This window comes from Molothrus ater, chromosome 6, assembly GCF_012460135.2.
Source record: "Molothrus ater isolate BHLD 08-10-18 breed brown headed cowbird chromosome 6, BPBGC_Mater_1.1, whole genome shotgun sequence".
Classification (NCBI taxonomy): Eukaryota; Metazoa; Chordata; class Aves; order Passeriformes; family Icteridae; genus Molothrus; species Molothrus ater.
In genome coordinates, this window is record NC_050483.2 from 24,616,536 (window position 1) to 24,633,549 (window position 17,014).

A 17,014-nucleotide genomic window follows, 5' to 3' on the forward strand; every position below is an offset into this window, starting at 1 on the left:
GCAGCTCCCCACCTTTGCCAGCACAGTCCCAGTGGAAAGCAGGTTCATCCCCTTCCCTCCCAGGGCAGCCCTGCAAACTAGCAAGGAGCAGTGCACTGCCAGTGAGGAAGCCCTTTCAGGCTCGTGGATGCCATGATGTTTTGGGGAGGGGGCATGGGGCTGGTACCCAACACTGCACAGGGATTCAGAGCACACACTGCTACACCCTCTGAGCAGCAGCTGGAGGAGGCAGGGTCTCCTTGGGGACCCATCTGTCCTTAGAGAGATGGGCAGCTGCTTGGGCTAGGCTTGCAGTGGCAATTTCACCAACTCATGTGCATCCTAGTTATGCGGAGGCTCCTGCAGAGGCTTTGTGAACTTCAGGCAGTTTAGGATGAAATGAGAGACTCCACTGATGCCAAGCTAATTTAAGGTTCTGCAGAAGTGTGACAACCACATGAAAAGGGCTGGGGAGGCAGAGCAGATGCTGTGCATGCTGGTGAGGTGAGCTCACCCAGCTCTCCAGCAGAGACACAGCTCTGGGATGCTCCAGTTCCACCGCCCTGGGCACTCTGGCGGAGACAGTGCTTGCCTCTTGGGGTCAGGGCCAGGGGCACAGTGGGTCCCATCACCTCCTGCTGCTGCATGGACAGGCCAGCAGCCCCTTCCTGGGCGAGCACCCTGATCCCTTATGGCAGACATGCCCTCACCAGTGCAATCCCTGAGCTAGAATAGAGGCAAAACTATCTCAGGACAGAACTATAGTCCCCCCCAGTCAGACTTTTCTCTAGTCTCAAGTACTGCAGACAGGATACAGCAGCCTCCACACTTTCCCTGGGGACTGGCCAGTTCCTCTCAGGGTGTCTCTGCTCTGGGGGGCATCCCTATCAAATGTGGTGGCCATGGTTGTACTGACCTCACAGCTACTTAAAAACCCCCAAAGCACTGCAAGTAACAAACAGCACCACACACAATCTAAGACCTTGCATCCTTTTTTTACAAAATAGGAAATTTATCTCACCCAAAATGCCTGAATACTGAGACAGACCTGCTCTAAGATCCAGCAGAGCCTAAACCTTCCTCTCAGGCCAGCATCCCAGCCTTGGCAGTTTGCAAGTAGTGGGTCTTATTTCCCCCTACACACAGGACACATGGCATCCAGGCCTAGCAGGTGGCAGGCTGTTCCCTGTCTTTGCTGTTGTTATAGTGCAAGAGTTCCATATTACTAGAGTTTCATACCTCCTTGATGTTTTCTTGCAGGCATCTCCTCTAAGCACTAATTCTCCCTTATCCTCACAGTAGCCAACAGACCCCAGTTCCCTCAACCAACCAATCCACTCATTTATAACACTCTTCTGATTGGCTACAGCTGCGGCCTGTTAACATCAGGCCTGCTCCTAATCCTTAATAATTAACCCAGCTGCAATTCTTAGGGGGTACAATTACATTCTATACTACTTTTATTTACTTATATTCTATCCCCCTACATGTCTTAGTCCTTGCAGAGTCTTGTAATGAAAATACTAAGGCTGGTATGGATGCTAGACAAATGCAAACTCGTGTATGAACTGGGGGAAAAGCAGAATGGGGGCTCAAAGAAGGGCTGTATTCATAAGCAAGGATGCACTTCTAGCTAGTCAAGTAGAGCACCACCAATCCCAGGTCTGATAAGCCTCAGGACAAACTCTGTGTTAGCAGAAGACAGCACCGTGTTATTTCTTCCTGTTAACCCAGTAGGAACATAGATGCAAAAGACAACTCTGAACAGACAGACAACATCAATCCAAAAAACTAGTTCAGGATTTCCCAGCAAGAGGAACACAGGAATCATAGGGAGGACCCAGCAACCAGTATCCCCTATCCTTTGGGTCACAGAGATCCTGGAAAACCCTTGGGGACACACATCTTGGTGTTTGTACATAAGAGAACATGAATGGGGAAACACATTAGAGGTTTTGTATAATAAAGTCAGTTTCCCCTCTGTAAGACCTTGCTGTCTTGCACCATGATTGAATGACCCCCACTATTCAATCCCTGACAGGAATTTTCAGGACATGTGAACGTGGAACACCTTACCCTGGCATGGCACGAAGGCAGCACTCATGGCTGGCTTTGACAGCCCTGTCCCATTTGTTCTGGGATCAAAGCAACCCATGTCACCAAGGATGCCACCAGGGATTTCTGAGAGATCGTTTCTGAGAGTTTTTCTACCTGTGTGAGGCAGCTGGGAAGGCTCTGTGGGGCTGGCAGGGAGGCAGCAGCCCAGGACTGGTTAGGAAGGGGTGTGGGTTGTCAAAAAGACAAACTGCTCTTTAACCAGGCTTTCAATCTCCAGTCTTCACTGACACTTTCATGAATCCCCCTTTTTCAGTCCAGTGAAATATGGAGTGTCTTAGTAAATTCACACCCAACCCCTCTGCAGATTCATACTATATGAATGATTTTTATTAAAAACACCAGAAGCAGCTCTAAAGTTACTACTGTATTTCTAACTCCCAAGGAAATGGGACTACAAAAGACACAGGCTGAGTAAAAGCGTTGACTTGGATACAGCATGATTTATGGGGCATATTTAACATGGTGAAGCCTGAAGTACACCTGTAAAGAGAAGAAAACAAAAATACAAAGATATGTGTAAGTCCAACATGGCTTTTGATACTGGCTTGGGGTCTCCAGCAGTAGATGATTTTCCTCTTGACCTCACCTCAGGGGAGGTGGGAACAGGCCTGGGAGGGATGACCTGGGGTCTGAGCAAAGCTGGGGGAGAACTGCACTGTGTCCCATTTATGTTCTTTTCTGTGCTAGGAGTAAGGCAGACTCCAGGAGCTTATAAGGCTTGACCTTTTCCTGGGAGGTTTCTCAGGAGTAAGATGGGATGCTAGGGGGTGACCAGCCCAGGCTGTTATGGGTCACAGTGTGCTGAGCACGTATGCTGAGCTAAGGCAGGATCCTTAGCTGAGTTAGCACAGCTGCTCTCATGGTCAGTCCTGAGATGCTCTCTGTGCTTGTGGGGTGTGTGCTTTCAAACAGACATCAGGCAGGCTGGAGAGACCAGCAAGAATCATTAAAAGTCCAGAAAACTCTGCTTCAGTATGAGAGATAAAGAAGTTTAGTCTATTTAACTTCTCAGAGAGAAGGTTAAGAGGTGCCTTGATCATGATCTATTAATACCTACACAGGAGAAATAGTTCAGATAGTAGATAGCTCTTTAATCTAATAGGCAAAGGCATAATGTGATCCAGTGGCTGGAAGCCAAAACTCAATGTCTCCAGCCTAGAAATAAGGGGAATGTTTCACCATCAGGCACATCAAGCTCTGGAACAACTCACTCACAGCAGCAAAGGCTTCTCTCCTGAGAAAAAGGTGTGCCCATGCTGACAGCTCTGGTGCAGGAATTACTGGGTACAAGGCTGTAGCCTGTCACCCACAGGGCAAGGCTGAGCAGCCACCATGACTATTTGGCACAGAAAATCCGGGATTTTACAAATGGGTGGTTGATTGAATTAATTTTTGTATAGAGGAGGAGAATCTCTCCCACCGTGCCTGCCCAGCAATTTAAAACTGATCTGTAGCCACGATTCTGTGACTATGTCAAAGTGACTGCATAACACTGAGGCAGTTACTTTTGTCCTCATCCATTTCCTTTACCTTATGTGTTATATTGACTTGTAGCTCTTGGGAGGGCAAACTGAAGAGGAAGGGGGAGTGAAAGGCAGAAGTAAATAAACACATCCTTGGGACATTGCCACTCCTGCACACACAGAATTTATTAGCTGCTCAAGAGAAGGGATTATAGCATGAGCTGTTTATCTCCCCTTCTGAACTACAGAAGCATGATAAGTGTCAAGTATTTTGTTAAAGCTTCTACATGAAGGCCAATGAGAAAGAACATTTTCTGAAAGTCAGGTGTCCCCAAAATATTCCAGTCTTTGTCCCTTAAGATCAAGGTATCAAAAAAATCACTCTGCAAGAAATCTCGGCTGGCGCTCCTGCGGGGCTTAGGAACGATTTCAGCAACCCCATCGCGCTCTGGCAGACTTTCGAAGCTCCTCGGAGGGAGGCTTGCACCCTGCAGCCCTCCAAAGGGAGCCTCAGGGCGGGAGAAGGCAGCGGCAGCCCCGCTCCGCCGCAGCCCTCCCGCGGCTCCCAGCCCGCTGCAGCGCCCCGGCCGTGCCGCCAGCGAGCCACAGCAGCTCCTCCTGTGCCACACACCCCCATCCTCCGGGCACGGCAGCAAAGTTTTTACCTTCTCGGCCTTCCAGAGAGGCGCTTCCTTCCAGCGTGGGAAGCCTGATCCCGGCGGGAGGGCTCCTGCATTGCTGCCGGAGCGGCTGCCGGCGCTGCAGCCCGGGGACAGCCTCCCCTCCTCCGGCAGAAAAAACACGTAGCACGCAGGTGGGCTTACAAACACTACACTGCCATCTGACACAGACTTGCCAAATGCCCTGCTTAGGCACACAAATAATGTTTTCTATTAGTTTGCCTTTAAATTTATGTGCCCTAATGATTTGCTCTTTATGTTACCGACGTTTTGCAGGATATATGGGGTATGTAACATGGGCAGGTTACTGACTGAATCATAACCTTGCTCCAGACTGCATTTGGAGTGATTAGAACAGTAACCTTCATATCACCTTAACAGCCACATTGATATTTTATTACATATATTCCCAAACATGTTGTTAAGGTAGGTTTTTTTGACCTTTAGAGAAGAAAATACAAACCCTTTGCAGTAATCTGTTGCTGAAGAGCATGGAAATTGGATATTTTCAAACTTTCAAATTTACAAGGTGAGTTTGACTCACCAAGTCACCAGCAGTCTCTCTGCTCTCCTGCCTGGAGCCACACAGGAGGAAAATGATGCCTTTTAAACAGAACCAAATTTTCTTGATGAGGGTGAGGTACAGCCACAGCAGTCCTTCCCTCTGAAAACACTCTGCCCACAAACACACACCACAGAGCCTAATTAATATTTTAATACTCAACAGTCAGAGATAGAGAGCTGTAATATGTACTAACAAACAGCATCTCTCTAGATTAACACTTAAAATACCAGGGCAGCATCAGAAAACATGATCATGCCCAGCTGAAATCATCAGAAGCATTTGTTTCTCCTTCAACCCTGGTTTTATTCCTTTATTCCTTTTTTTTTTTTTTTTTTTTTTTTTTTTTACTATTCCCTCAAATGTTTTTTTTTTGTATGAGACAGCCTCTACAGCACCTGAGGGTACAAGTCCAAGTATCTCTGGGACTGTTCCAAGTTGCGGGACACCCTGGATTTCTGCAGATGAAGTTTAGAGCAGTCTCAGTGATGTGTAAGAGAGGAACAAACCCTGACTCCTTGGAAAGACTGGGAAGCATGCAGGGCTCGTATTCTTACCGCGAGCCCCTTGATTTCTTCCTGGCACTGGTCCCTGGATTGGTTTATGCCCCCTTTGGCCAAACTCCTTGAAATCCTGCCATTCCTGCACTTCCATTGCCTTGGCCCCCAGTGGGAGTGGAGCACAGCCATGGCTGTGGGCCAGCTGGATGCCTGCTCGCAGCTGCTCCCCACCACTCGCTGGAGGTGCCAGCTAAGTGGGAGCACGGGTCAGGTGCATGCCATGGGCACCTGGAGCTGCCCAAGGCCTGTAAGCCACACAGGGGTGGCACTGGGGTCATTGCACAGATACCAGGTGGGCTACACCATGGCAAATGAATCAGCAGGAAGGGGACGGCCTAAGCAGCACATCACCTGAGAAGCACCAGCAACAGAAATCCCAGGGCCACCGGCTTGTTTCCAGCAGCAGCTGGTGGCATGGCTCTTTCCCAGCTCCAGGAAGAGTCAGACAGGCAGGAGCCTCAGTCCTTGTCATTTGCGAGGTGTACGAAAACAAGCAAGAGAGAGAGTGGCTTCAGGGCTTTCTCATTCAAAACAGGAATACACCAATGCAACAGCACTGTATAGCGAATGCTACAATGGGGAGCTGTTGCTATGGTGAGGGAAATAATATTTAAGCACCAACTGTTTATAAATATAAAATCCCTACAAAGTTTTCTAAAATTAGATTAAGAGGGCTAGGGCTGTCAGGATATTGTAAAAAACTTGAGAAATACCAGTATTTTTGGACACACAAGATCTGAGTACTCCTAAAACAGCAAATGTAAGTCCAAAATGCTAAACAACAAACGTGACAATCTGCCGTTGTGCTTCCCGAGTTTTAAAGGCAATCTCATAGCTCTGAACTCACTGTCGCAGCCTGGCAGGCCTCTGAGAGTGGAAGGCGAGCCCAGTGTTCCCAGGGATTTATTTTTCTCTTGACACAAGTGCAGCGCAGAGACCTGGGCCCCACTGCTACTCGTAGCCTGCTCTCTGCCAAGTGTAGTTCCGAGCGGCTGCTGATCATGCTGGTCCTGTGATCCCACAGTTACATGCTGCCAATCCTAGAGTCAGAGGTAAAGATTTGGAAACCCCTGAGCTGGGAGACAGCTGCTTGCAGAGCTCAGGATTTTTCAGGAGATGGATGTTGCTCATGTGGAGGTAAGAAGAAAACTGCTGTGCCTAGTGCCCAGGCAGCTCCAAACATACCCCAAATAAAACAGGGATATAAAAAATGAATATCCATTGTTGCATCTCCAGAATCGTAACCTATCTTTTGCTGGCAGCTGCCATTTCAGCAGAGCTGCAGTTAAACTGCTAAAAATGCAGTTTAGTTGGCAAGCGCTAGATAAGAGGGAAACATTCAAAAGTTGCCAAGAGTAAATGTCTGACCTGTTTCTAGGGGTCGAACAGAAGCAGAAGGAGGAATGTGACTGTCAGAGCACAGCCACTTCAGCTGCTCTGACACACCCCCATGCTTCTTTTCCTCTTGTCCTCATCCATCCAAGGTGGGATGGATGGTGGGAAGGTGCCATCACCTGCCAGTATTTTTGCACTGGCACCACTGAGGATGTTTTTGGACTCTGCCCGTGGTGGTGAGCCCTGATTTAGGCGGCCCAAGGAGGATTCCTGGCACTGGAGAACCAGTCCCCGTGACAATATTGTTTTTGATGAGCAAAGGCCACCGGAAAACAAGGGGATGAATGTGCACCATCGTCACTACTGAGTCCGTCAGGGTCCGAGGGGACACAGTGGGGTGAGCGGAGGGTGTGAGGGACAGGCGATCCCCGGGCCGCAGGGATCGCCTGTCCCTGTCAGCACCCAGCCTGGGGGACACATCTCACGGGGGGAGCCTCACCGGGCCCCCTCCCGCCCCCGCGACGGGAGGGGCTCTGGCCGCTCCGGCCGGGCGCCTCGGGGAGGTAAATAAGGAAAGGGGAGTTTCCTGCCCGGCAAAGCCGGGGGGCCCGGCGGCCGGGCTGTGGTGAGCGGGCGGCGCGGTGCGGGCGGCACGGGGCGGCGCGGAGCGGAGGCTCTGCCGGTGCCTGGCGCTGTGCTGCGTGCGCCCGTGCGCGCTGCCGGCCCGAGGGAGGAAGGGAGGGAGGGAAGCGGCGCAGCCCCCTCACCGCCCGCCCCTCGCCCGGCGCGGAGGGCGTGGAGAGGCGGCCCCGCTCGGCGGGTGCCCGCGCGGGCAGGGCAGGGCAGGGCGGCAGCGCGGGCAGGGATGAGCCCCCGCAGCGCCGCCCGCTGAGCTCCGCCGGCTGCCGCCCCCGGGCCGGGCCGGGCTCGGCGTCCCCCGCCCCAGGATCCGCGGCCGGGGATGCGGGGGGCCGCCCGCCGGGGCGTTCCACCAGGTAAGGGGCGCCGGCGGTGGGGGGAGAGCTGCGCAGATCGGCGGGGGTGCCCGGGGGCGGCGGGCTGGGGCTCTCTCGTAACCCTTTCCGCGCCACCAACTTTCCAAGGCAGCGCGACGTTGCCCGCAGCGGCGGGAAGGACTTTTCCCCCTGGTGCCCAGCCTGGCTGCGGCGGGACCCCGGCCCGGGCTGCGAACGCCCAGGGGGAGCCGCCGCCCGGGGCTGCCTTAGCGGCGGGGGCACAGCAGCCCTGGCCCCAGATCCCCGGGGGAACGAGCTGCCGCGAAACTTGGGCTGCTGCTGGGCGAGGAGCTGCGCCTGGAGCAAGTGAGTAAGTCCCCGGTGGCACACGGAGGCCAGATGCCCTGCCCGGCCGCGTAGCCGCGCCAGCCGGAGGAGCAAATGCCCCGGCGTTTGCTGTCAGACCTCCAGGCGGTCTGAGAAACCTGCCGTGAGGGCGCAGGCTGACGAGGAGACCTCGCAGAGTGGGGTGCAAGCACGCCATAGCATGGAGCAATCCTACGGGAAAGCTGTGCGGTTCGAGATTTGGGCTCTTTACGCGGCCGTAGGTTAGGGACGTTGCAAAAAGAGTGTTTTGAGGTGGTGAATGAGCGCGTTCATCCCAGAAGAGCCTTCCCAGCTCCTGCCAGGGAGTGCTCTGGGAGTGAGCAGGAACCAGCAGGCTGGTGGGTGGCTCAGGGAAAGGTGGAGAGCACAAAAACCCCTGTATTTGGTTTACCGAGGCGTTTGCATCCTCGGGAAGAGGCAGATGCAGTTCAGTGGATGAGGGATAAACAGGCACAGGTGGATGTTGTGATAAGAAAACTCTGGGACCGGCTGGGGTTGGTTGGCATAACTTGATAGTGATTAATTAAGTGAAAATGTGTGTGCTGTGTGCCAGTAGGAAAGAGACTGATTCCCTGTTGAAAGTCCTGCACTGTTTAAGTGCTGGTCAAAGTGGGCAGTAATCTTCTGGTGTTAAGGGATCTGTTGGTCCCACTGAAATGCAGAGAGGAAGAACAGAGGTAGGGGAACAGGGGACATGCCAGGATGGCTTTGAGCGCAGGAGTCCTGTGCCTTATCATAAGAAAAGTGCTCCAGGAGGTGATGAATGCGAGAGCAGAATGAAGGGGGCATGAAGCACCTCCACTTGGCACACGGTGAGGCACCCAAGGAAGGTAGCAGGCACGAGTCCCAGCTGGCATTTGGAGCTGTGACTGTAGGGAAGCTCTAATCCTGTACGGCTGAAGAGGAGGCAAGGCTGAGAATTCATTTCCACTACATCAGGATCTCATGTTGGTGGGGCTTGCTGAGGGGGGGCTTGGGGGCAGAGACCAGCCCTGCTCACGTGTCTGTGGTGGTGCCCAGAGTCAAGTAGGGGATCGGGGACAGCTCAGCACTGCTTTTTCTCAGTGGTCTCTCTTTCCTCTGGGGAGTGGTGGGGTGCAGCCCAGGCTGGGTAGCCCACAGGCGTGTTTGGTGTCCGCCAGCCTTTGCAGAGCCAACAGCATGACTAAGCCACTGCGACCAAGTGGGTGCTTGCGCCCCACCAGAAGCCTGTCTTCCCTGCCTCGGTGGCCACAATGTTGTTGTACAGGATAAACTCTTTGCTCAGTGGGAGAATGCTGGCATGTGTTAGGGCCTTTGCCAGTGGGTCACTGGCTGAGAGTTGTTTTGCAAACCTGCGACTTAACTTTTGTGCCTGGGTGGTGAGATGGGGAGGAGTGGGGCTGCAGGAGGGAGCTGCTGGCTGGGCAGGGGGGGCACTGCAGGGTGCTGGCTGCCACTTGTCCCCTCCAGCAGCCCTCAACAAGCCGTACTGCTCTGGGCACGGCATGCAGGGGTGTTACATGCTGGGCAGGGGACAGAGGTGCAGGTGCAGGGCTGAGCAGGCGCTGAAGTTGGTGCTGTGAATTCTCTGGGTGACTATGCAGGCATGAGTCTCTGGGTGGGGGAAGGGAAAGGGGGAAGAGGGGTTGTCTGCCATGAGTCACATTTTGGGATGCGTCCCCTGGTGAGCCTGCTGCAGTCTCACTTGTGTCAGGAGAGGGGTTTTGCCTTACAACCCATGGCCTTGTGCAGGGTGTGCCCCTCTGTGCCCAGTGTGCCTGTGCCCAGCATGTGGGCAGGCAGCCCTGCCCACTCCTGCAGCCATCCACCCCTCTCCCTGGCACTGAGACCCCAGCCCGGCGCTTCTCAGGCGATCACTGCTCACAGTTGTGTTTTCCAGCTGGTCCCAAAGTCCTGAGTCACTCTGCCGTTTCCATGGAAACAGCCTTGCTGGCGGGAATCGGTTATGGGGGTAGAGGGTGCCGGTAGCTGGACTGGCACCAGGCAGGCCTGCGGGAAGAACTGGCAAGGCTCAGGCACTCCTCCAGTGTGCCAGGGCTTTTACAAAGGCTGGAGCAGGCACGTCTGTTGCACAGACCCTCACACCTTCTTTAGCTCCCTTTTCCCTTCCTTCCTGCCATGGGGAAGCAGAGAGGTTTCCCTGACAGTGGAAAGGGAGCTCAGCATGAGCCCAGCCAGGCTGAGGGTACAGCTTCTGGGGAGCTGTTGAGAGAGGGGGACAGCCTGGAAGGCAACCAAAAGAGCAGGGTTCTTATGACTGCCCTGTGAGAGAGCCTTCAGGACAGCAGTAGCAGTAACTGCAAAGGCTCCTGCATAAAGCTGCCATCACTCCCGAGTTGCCTGAACATGGCCAACTCTGGGGAGCAAGGGAATTTCAGGGAAGGCTTGGGGCTGGAGTCAAGGCAGCTGCCCATGTGGAGATGCTATGGGAGTGCCCCATGAGGATGAGAGTGCCACAGTGCCATGAGACACTGCCCTGCATTACACCTAGCTGCTTTTGGAGCGGAGCAGACCTGTGAGAGGTACTGACCCCTGCAACTTCCCCACGGACTCCAGCCTGCCTGGCAGCGCCTGAACTCAGCTGCCAGTGCAGCCTTCAGTGCCACGGCCTGGCTGCATGGCTCCAAAAGCAGGTAATTCCCATCAAACCATGCCCAGAACAGGAGCTCCCGGCGCCTGCTGCACCATGGCCGGCCGGCTGCATTCACTGCTCCCCGCACCGCACCGGTGACTCACAGATGCCATTTAGCTTAATTCATCACCTCCGATCTCCCCGGCACTCCGGGGCTGTCTTGCTGGCTTCTTGCCTCCTCATCTCCCTCCGAGCAGTGCTGGGAGTCAGCAGAGGAGGAAGAGGAAGGCAGGTGATTACGTATCTGCTGCCGTTGGCAGGTGTACAGGGTGGGGGAGGTTCCGCTGCCTGCGCCCATCCTTTCCCTTCCTCTAGGCTCAAGGCTGCGGGAAGTGGAGCAGGAGAGAGGAAAGGCTCAGCACCTTCCTCTTCGCACAGACAATGCTGCTGTCCCTGTGCCAGGCCCTGGCTGGCCTCCTGCTGCACTTCGAGCTGGTTGCCGGATGCTGTGTGTCCCTTGCGGACAGCCGGGTCCCAGTGCGACTGCAGGCAGCTGCACAGAAATGCAGGCAAGGCAGCAGAGTGCCGTCTGTCATGCTGTGACCACAAGGGGGTTAGGGTTGGGAAAGGGGCAGTGGTGGCCCCAGCAGAGTCCCAAAAGAGCCCATGTGCCTTCTGGCAGGCCCCTTGCAGTACCAGCAGTGCCAGGGGCTGGAAGGTGTGAGTGATGTACCCCCACCCCATGCTCCCTCTCATAGTCCCAACTCCCTGGAGGGACACACTGAACTTGGCTCCCCCCCTTGGGCTGCATTTGCTCATCATCTTTGGTGGAGCTGAGCTGGAGACAGAGCAGAGGGTGATTTCGACTGAGAACACTTCTAGCACAGAACCATCTAGGAGGCCAGTGTATCCAATGACTCCCATGGTCAGGGGCTGAGGAGCCAAAACGATCCATGCCTCACACAGGACTCTCAGATGCAGCTCCATGTGGGCATGGCCCTCTCTCAGCTGCTGTCTGAGCTGCCAGCCCTGGCTATCAGGCCAGTTTAAGAAGAAAGTTCCTCAGGGTGGGAATGGGAGTACAAGCAGCTGTCCTGCTGTGCTCGTGTGCAGGACACATCATCCTGGGGCATGGTGGCTGCAGCCACTGCTCAGCTGGCCCCTCCAAGCCACGTGGAGCCCAGCACAGCTCCTCCTTGGCAGGTGGTCACACCAGCCTGGCTCTGTCTGACAGATGAACAAGGGGCGGTGGGAATAAAAGTGATCCTCAGTTGTCCTGGCAGCTCCCAGGTGCTATGTGCTTTTGCTGCCCCGGGAGCTCCTCCAGAGCACCCAGCTGCCAGTGGCCACTGTCCCTCGAGCCCAGGGCAGGATTGAGCAGGAACTGCAGCCCCTCAGAGACAGGCAGTGATGGGAGGAGGCAGAAGAGCCAGCTGGGAGGTGAGAGGAGGCTCTGGCTGGCTTTAAAGGCCACAGATGAGACATCAGGGAGGGAAGTCTTCTCCCAAAACCTTCCCCTCCCTGATTGCAGCTCAGCAGATGGGCAGGGCACACGTCAAGGGGCAGCAAAGGCTGAAGCTGGGCTGGGTTTAGCACTTGCTCAGTCAAGGAGGTGAATCAACGCCCCGTTTTTTCCCCTCTGCCACTTGGGACATTGCAAAGGGGAATGGGTCAGTGTGGGTGGAGAACCTGAAATGCTCACAGCCAGTGAGTGATCTGGTGAGAATTGGGACCAAGAAGGCATCTGATCTCTGGTTTGCCTTTTTTGGGAGCTGGTAGCAGGTTTCTGCTATAATCAGGACGATCTGAGTCTCATCTGTTCCAGCATCCATCAGCAATGGAGCAAAGAGTAGGAGCTGAGGTTGTGTGAGGGATGCAGTGTGGTTGGCCATCACTAGAGAGCAGGAAAGCATTCCCACTACAGCTTCCACCTAGGTAGCATGCAGAAGACACTTGGGCCAGGAGACCCCAGCAGGGACTCTCCTGTCCTGTTCTGCCTTACCAGACCTGGAAAAACACTTTATCCAAGGGCTAGAATCCCATGTTGACACTGGGGTGGAGTTTCCCCTTTGCAGGGTGGGTAACCCAAATCCAGCAGCAGCAATAGCCAAGCATCTCTGACTTTGGTCCTCCAGCCATGTACCACAATCCTTGGCAGGCAGCAGTCGAGGTGAAAGCACCCTGTATTCAAAGCATCATTTTGGGTCTAAAGCACAGCACTTAGTGCACAGACACAGGGAGTGCTGGTGGGCAGCTGCATGCAACAGCTGTGCCAGCCCTCCTGTCCTGGGGTCCTGCTCTAAACCCCTGCTCCCAGTGAGACGTCACTGGAGTTGATAGTTCCTGAAGCTCCCTGCCTCCACAAATCAGCTGGGGCAATCAGTAAACAATAAAAATATTAATTTTAAAAAGCAAGGCTTTTTTACTCACCTGTAGGTCTGAGCTGCCCTCCTGGCGTCACTTGATGGCTGACAAGGTCTCCCTGGGGCGTGGAGCATATTGAGGACATGGGAACAACACACCATGGCAGCTGCTGTGGGCTCTGCAGGGACCACACACCAGGAACATTGCACTGTCCCAAGCCCATCAGGGATTTCAGTGTGCTCTGGGCTAGAACAGCCCTCATGCTGAAATCCATCACTGGTCCACTGCTGTCCCTCAGAGACCTTGTACAAGCAGCAGCAGCACTGGCTCTGACAGTCCCACCCACAGTGACCTGGTGCTGAGCAGGGGACCAGGCACTCACCATGAGCTTGGGGCCAGCACGTTGTTCTCCTTGGGGACCCACAGAGAGCAGGCAAGAGGAAGCAATGGCAATGATGATACAGTGGGCTCTGCTGGGCGAGGAGCAGAGATACTTGGGTCTTGTCCCCTTGGTTTGCTGGAGGTGGATGGGCAGGTGAATGTACCACACTGTGGGAGGAGAGACATGGAAGGAAGATGGGTGCAGGGGAGCTTTAAAACCATTGCTTATACTGGTGTGTCTCCCACACACAGGTGCTTTAGCTTGTTTGGAGTTTCTGGGGTGCATCCTCTATGTTCCATCTCCCAGCCTCACCCTGATCCCCCGGTGGCAATAGTATGCGGATGTGAAATGTCTGTGCTGTGGCGAGCAGCAGGCAGTCCATGAACATTATCTGGTTAGTGAACAGGGGGAATACTGAAGCAGCACCACGGTTACATCCCCTCCCAGCAATGTGGCAGCTCCCCAGGAATGACAGGTCCTCCTCCCGGTCATGGTCCCTGAGCATCCCATCCAATGGTCCTGCTCAGTTTCCCCTACCCTTGCCCGTCTGTGGGCAGCAGCAAGGCAGGGCTAGCACCACTGAAGTTGTTCTTTGCAACCACAGCCCCACTCTTCCTTGCACCCATCCCTGGTGCCAAGGGCTACTGCCCTGGTTGGCAATAGAGTATGGAAGAGATGCAGTTTCGCATGCTTCCTCCTTTGTAGCATTGTTTTTACCCTCTAGTGCTCAGAATAGGAGAGCCCTGAATCCCAGAGTGGAGCAGGATCTTACCAGCCCCATGAGCTCATTGCTGGAGGGCACAGCTCTGGCTGCACTCGTCCCCAGAGGCTGACAGACCGAGCTGGCTGTTGGACCTCTGTGCAAAGAGGTTTGCAGCTCCAGGAGAGACATTGCCACTCCCCCAGGCAGGAGGTTGCTGGCCTGGATGGGCCATGCCTTATCCTGACAGCTGGACAGAATGGATGGAGACATAATAGCACCATCCCCTGACCTTTCCCTGCCACAGCTCCTGCACTGGGGTTCCAAGGGACAAGTGACTCACAAGGCAGCTGGGGAAGAGAGTTTGCAGCAGCTGGATGGAGACAGTGTCACCACCAGGTTCTAACATCCCCCTGCCTGGGCTGCAGCGCATGGGGTGAGCTAGGGCCCACAAGATTTATGTACACCCACAGCCTCGAAGGAACAGGGCTGAAGTCCTGGCTGGACATGTTTCTCCAGGCTTGCCAGCCTCTGCCTGCTATTTTTCTTGTCTGAAATGGGGCTCGGCAGTGTGTGACTGGGATTCACATGGTTATGACTGATGAACATACATTAGGAGGGCATTTGTTGGTATCTGCATCAGTTGGATACTTGGCAGTCCTTGCTCAGCCTGTGAATTCTCTGTTGGGTTGCAGACACCAAGACGACCTGCGAAGAAGCTCCATGAAGGTGACCAGCCATGCAATGTTCCTGGAAGGCTGTACTCCTCCTAGCCTTGGCATCCATTGCAATCCAGTACACAGCAATCCGGACCTTCACTGCCAAGTCCTTCCACAGCTGCCCCATCCCTAATCCTGTGAACTGCAGCCTGAGCCAGGACACTGATGTGGCTGACAGGCTGTGCGACGAGAATCCCACTTTCCCGTACAACCTCTCCAGGAAGACTCATGTTCTCATCCTTGCCACCACCCGCAGCGGCTCTTCATTTGTCGGGCAGCTGTTCAACCAGCACTTCGATGTCTTCTATTTATTTGAGCCCCTCTACCATGTCCAGTACACCCTGATCCCAAAGCTGACCCAGAGCAAGAGTACGACAGACAGGCGGGTCATGCTGGGCGCCAGCCGAGACCTGCTGAGGAGCCTGTATGACTGTGACCTCTACTTCCTGGAGAACTACATCAAGCCCCAGCCTGTCAACCACACCACCGACCGCCTCTTCCGCAGGGGAGCCAGCAAAGCCCTGTGCTCACCGCCTGTATGTGAGTCCCTGGGAGCTGTGGATCTCCACTTGGAGGAAGGAGACTGCGTGAAGAAGTGTGGGACCTTGAACCTGACGCTGGCCACTGAGTCCTGCAGAGAGCACGGCCACGTGGCCATCAAAACCGTACGGGTGCCTGAGGTCAGTGACCTCCGGGCCCTGGTGGAGGACCCACGGCTGAACCTGAAGGTCATCCAGCTGGTGAGGGACCCCCGGGGGATCCTGGCATCCCGGAGTGAGACCTTCCGAGACACCTACAGGCTGTGGAGGATCTGGGACGGCACTGGCAGGAAGCCATACAACCTGGACGTGACCCAGCTCACCACAGTGTGCGAGGACTTCTGGAACTCTGTGTCCACCGGCCTCAACCGGCCACCATGGCTCAAGGGCAAGTACATGCTGGTGCGGTATGAAGACCTGGCCAGGAACCCCATGAAAAAGACTGAGGAGATCTATGATTTTCTGGGCATCCCCATGGACAGCAACGTGGAGCGCTGGATACAGAACAACACCCGAGGAGACAGGTCCTCCTCCAAACACAAGTATGGGACGGTGCGCAACTCAGCGGCGACGGCGGAGAAGTGGCGCTTCCGTCTGTCCTATGAGATCGTGGCATTCACCCAGCACGCCTGCCAACAGGTGCTGGCACAGCTCGGCTACAAAACTGCTGGCTCCGAGGAGGAGCTGAAGAACCTCTCCATCAGCCTGGTGGAGGAGAGAGACTTCCTGCCCTTCTCCTAAGGCAGCCCCAACGGGCCTGGTTTTGATGCGTACTGTTTCTAACTGATGCCTTATTTTATTTTCTTTCCTTTTGTTTCCCCCTCTTTCTCTCTCTTGTCTTTTCCTCTCCAAAATTTGCACTAAACCTTGAGCGGGAATCTCAAAGGCCGAGTCCAGGGGAAGTGACTGCTGCCCCTCAATACATTTTGGATGCCAGGAGGAGTTGGGTGTCTCCAATCAAGAGCTAGAACTCTGGATGGGTAACAATGTTTACAAAACACACAAAATGTATAAAGCAACCTTCAAGCTTTCCAAACCGAAGGGTGTCTGGGGTACTGTACTTTTGCACTGTTTACTTTTACAATGTAAGAGGTAAATATAAATATAATTTATGAATGGTGTCATCCCCTCCAGAATAACTTCCCCTGCCCCAAATGAACACGTTAGACTGGAAGCTGAAAGTGTAACAACCTCCTCATTTTTGATCTCAGTGCGACATGTCTGTCTGTTTAAGTCCTGTAATGGGGCTGGGCAGTTGGTCAGCTGCTCCTACATGGTTGTTTGGTAACACCTGTGATATTTCTTTGTGCCAAAAACCCACTAAAAGGAAGAAGAAAAAAAAAAAGGGAAAAAAGCGATTGGGTCATTTGGTAAAAGCCCAACACATTTAATGCTTTATTTCTGTGTTTTCTGTAAATAAAAGTGCAATAAAACTGACCTGGGGGTGAACTTCAACTGAAAGACCTCAGCAAGTATACTGCGGTGGATGCACCACCAGGCAAACAGCAGCATCTCCTGGTTTGCCCACCTCCTGCGAGGCCAGGAGCGAGGCTGGGAGCGGGTAGGACAAGGCTGGGGGAGAGGGGACACCACAGCCACCAGGGGGGCAGGGAGCTGCAGCCGCCTCCAGGCGTGTGCATGTTTGCATCTGAAGTGTGTCAAAATGCAAGCAGTTAAGCCAAAAGCAAGAACCCA

General features: G+C 54.1%; 1 protein-coding gene and 1 long non-coding RNA gene across 5 annotated transcripts; one reads left to right on the plus strand and one right to left on the minus strand.

The window, feature by feature from the left end:
- Positions 1–2,398: 2,398 nt before the first annotated feature.
- LOC118687628 (uncharacterized) lies at positions 2,399–4,335 on the minus strand. The gene is made up of 2 exons (XR_004980355.1): positions 4,226–4,335; positions 2,399–2,577 (listed from the first exon to the last, which is right to left on the minus strand). It is a non-coding gene; the product is annotated as an uncharacterized LOC118687628 (long non-coding RNA).
- Positions 4,336–6,986: 2,651 nt separating this feature from the next.
- On the plus strand, positions 6,987–16,756 carry CHST1 (carbohydrate sulfotransferase 1). Of its 4 annotated transcripts, none has more exons than XM_036383262.2 (2): positions 6,987–7,094; positions 14,757–16,756. In XM_036383262.2, the coding sequence occupies exon 2, from the start codon at positions 14,801–14,803 to the stop codon at positions 16,058–16,060; it is 1,260 nt and encodes a 419-aa protein (XP_036239155.1). In that variant the 5' UTR covers positions 6,987–7,094; positions 14,757–14,800; the 3' UTR covers positions 16,061–16,756. The 4 variants fall into 4 exon arrangements, with proteins under 4 accessions (XP_036239155.1, XP_036239152.1, XP_036239153.1 ...); XM_036383259.2 differs by lacking the exon at positions 6,987–7,094 and adding an exon at positions 7,503–7,692; XM_036383260.2 differs by lacking the exon at positions 6,987–7,094 and adding an exon at positions 7,842–8,019.
- Positions 16,757–17,014: the final 258 nt, after the last annotated feature.

What these genes read in the sequence shown, in the direction of transcription:
- CHST1 (XM_036383262.2), top strand. Translation starts at nt 14,801, where the DNA reads ATGCAATGTTCCTGGAAGGCTGTACTCCTCCTAGCCTTGGCATCCATT.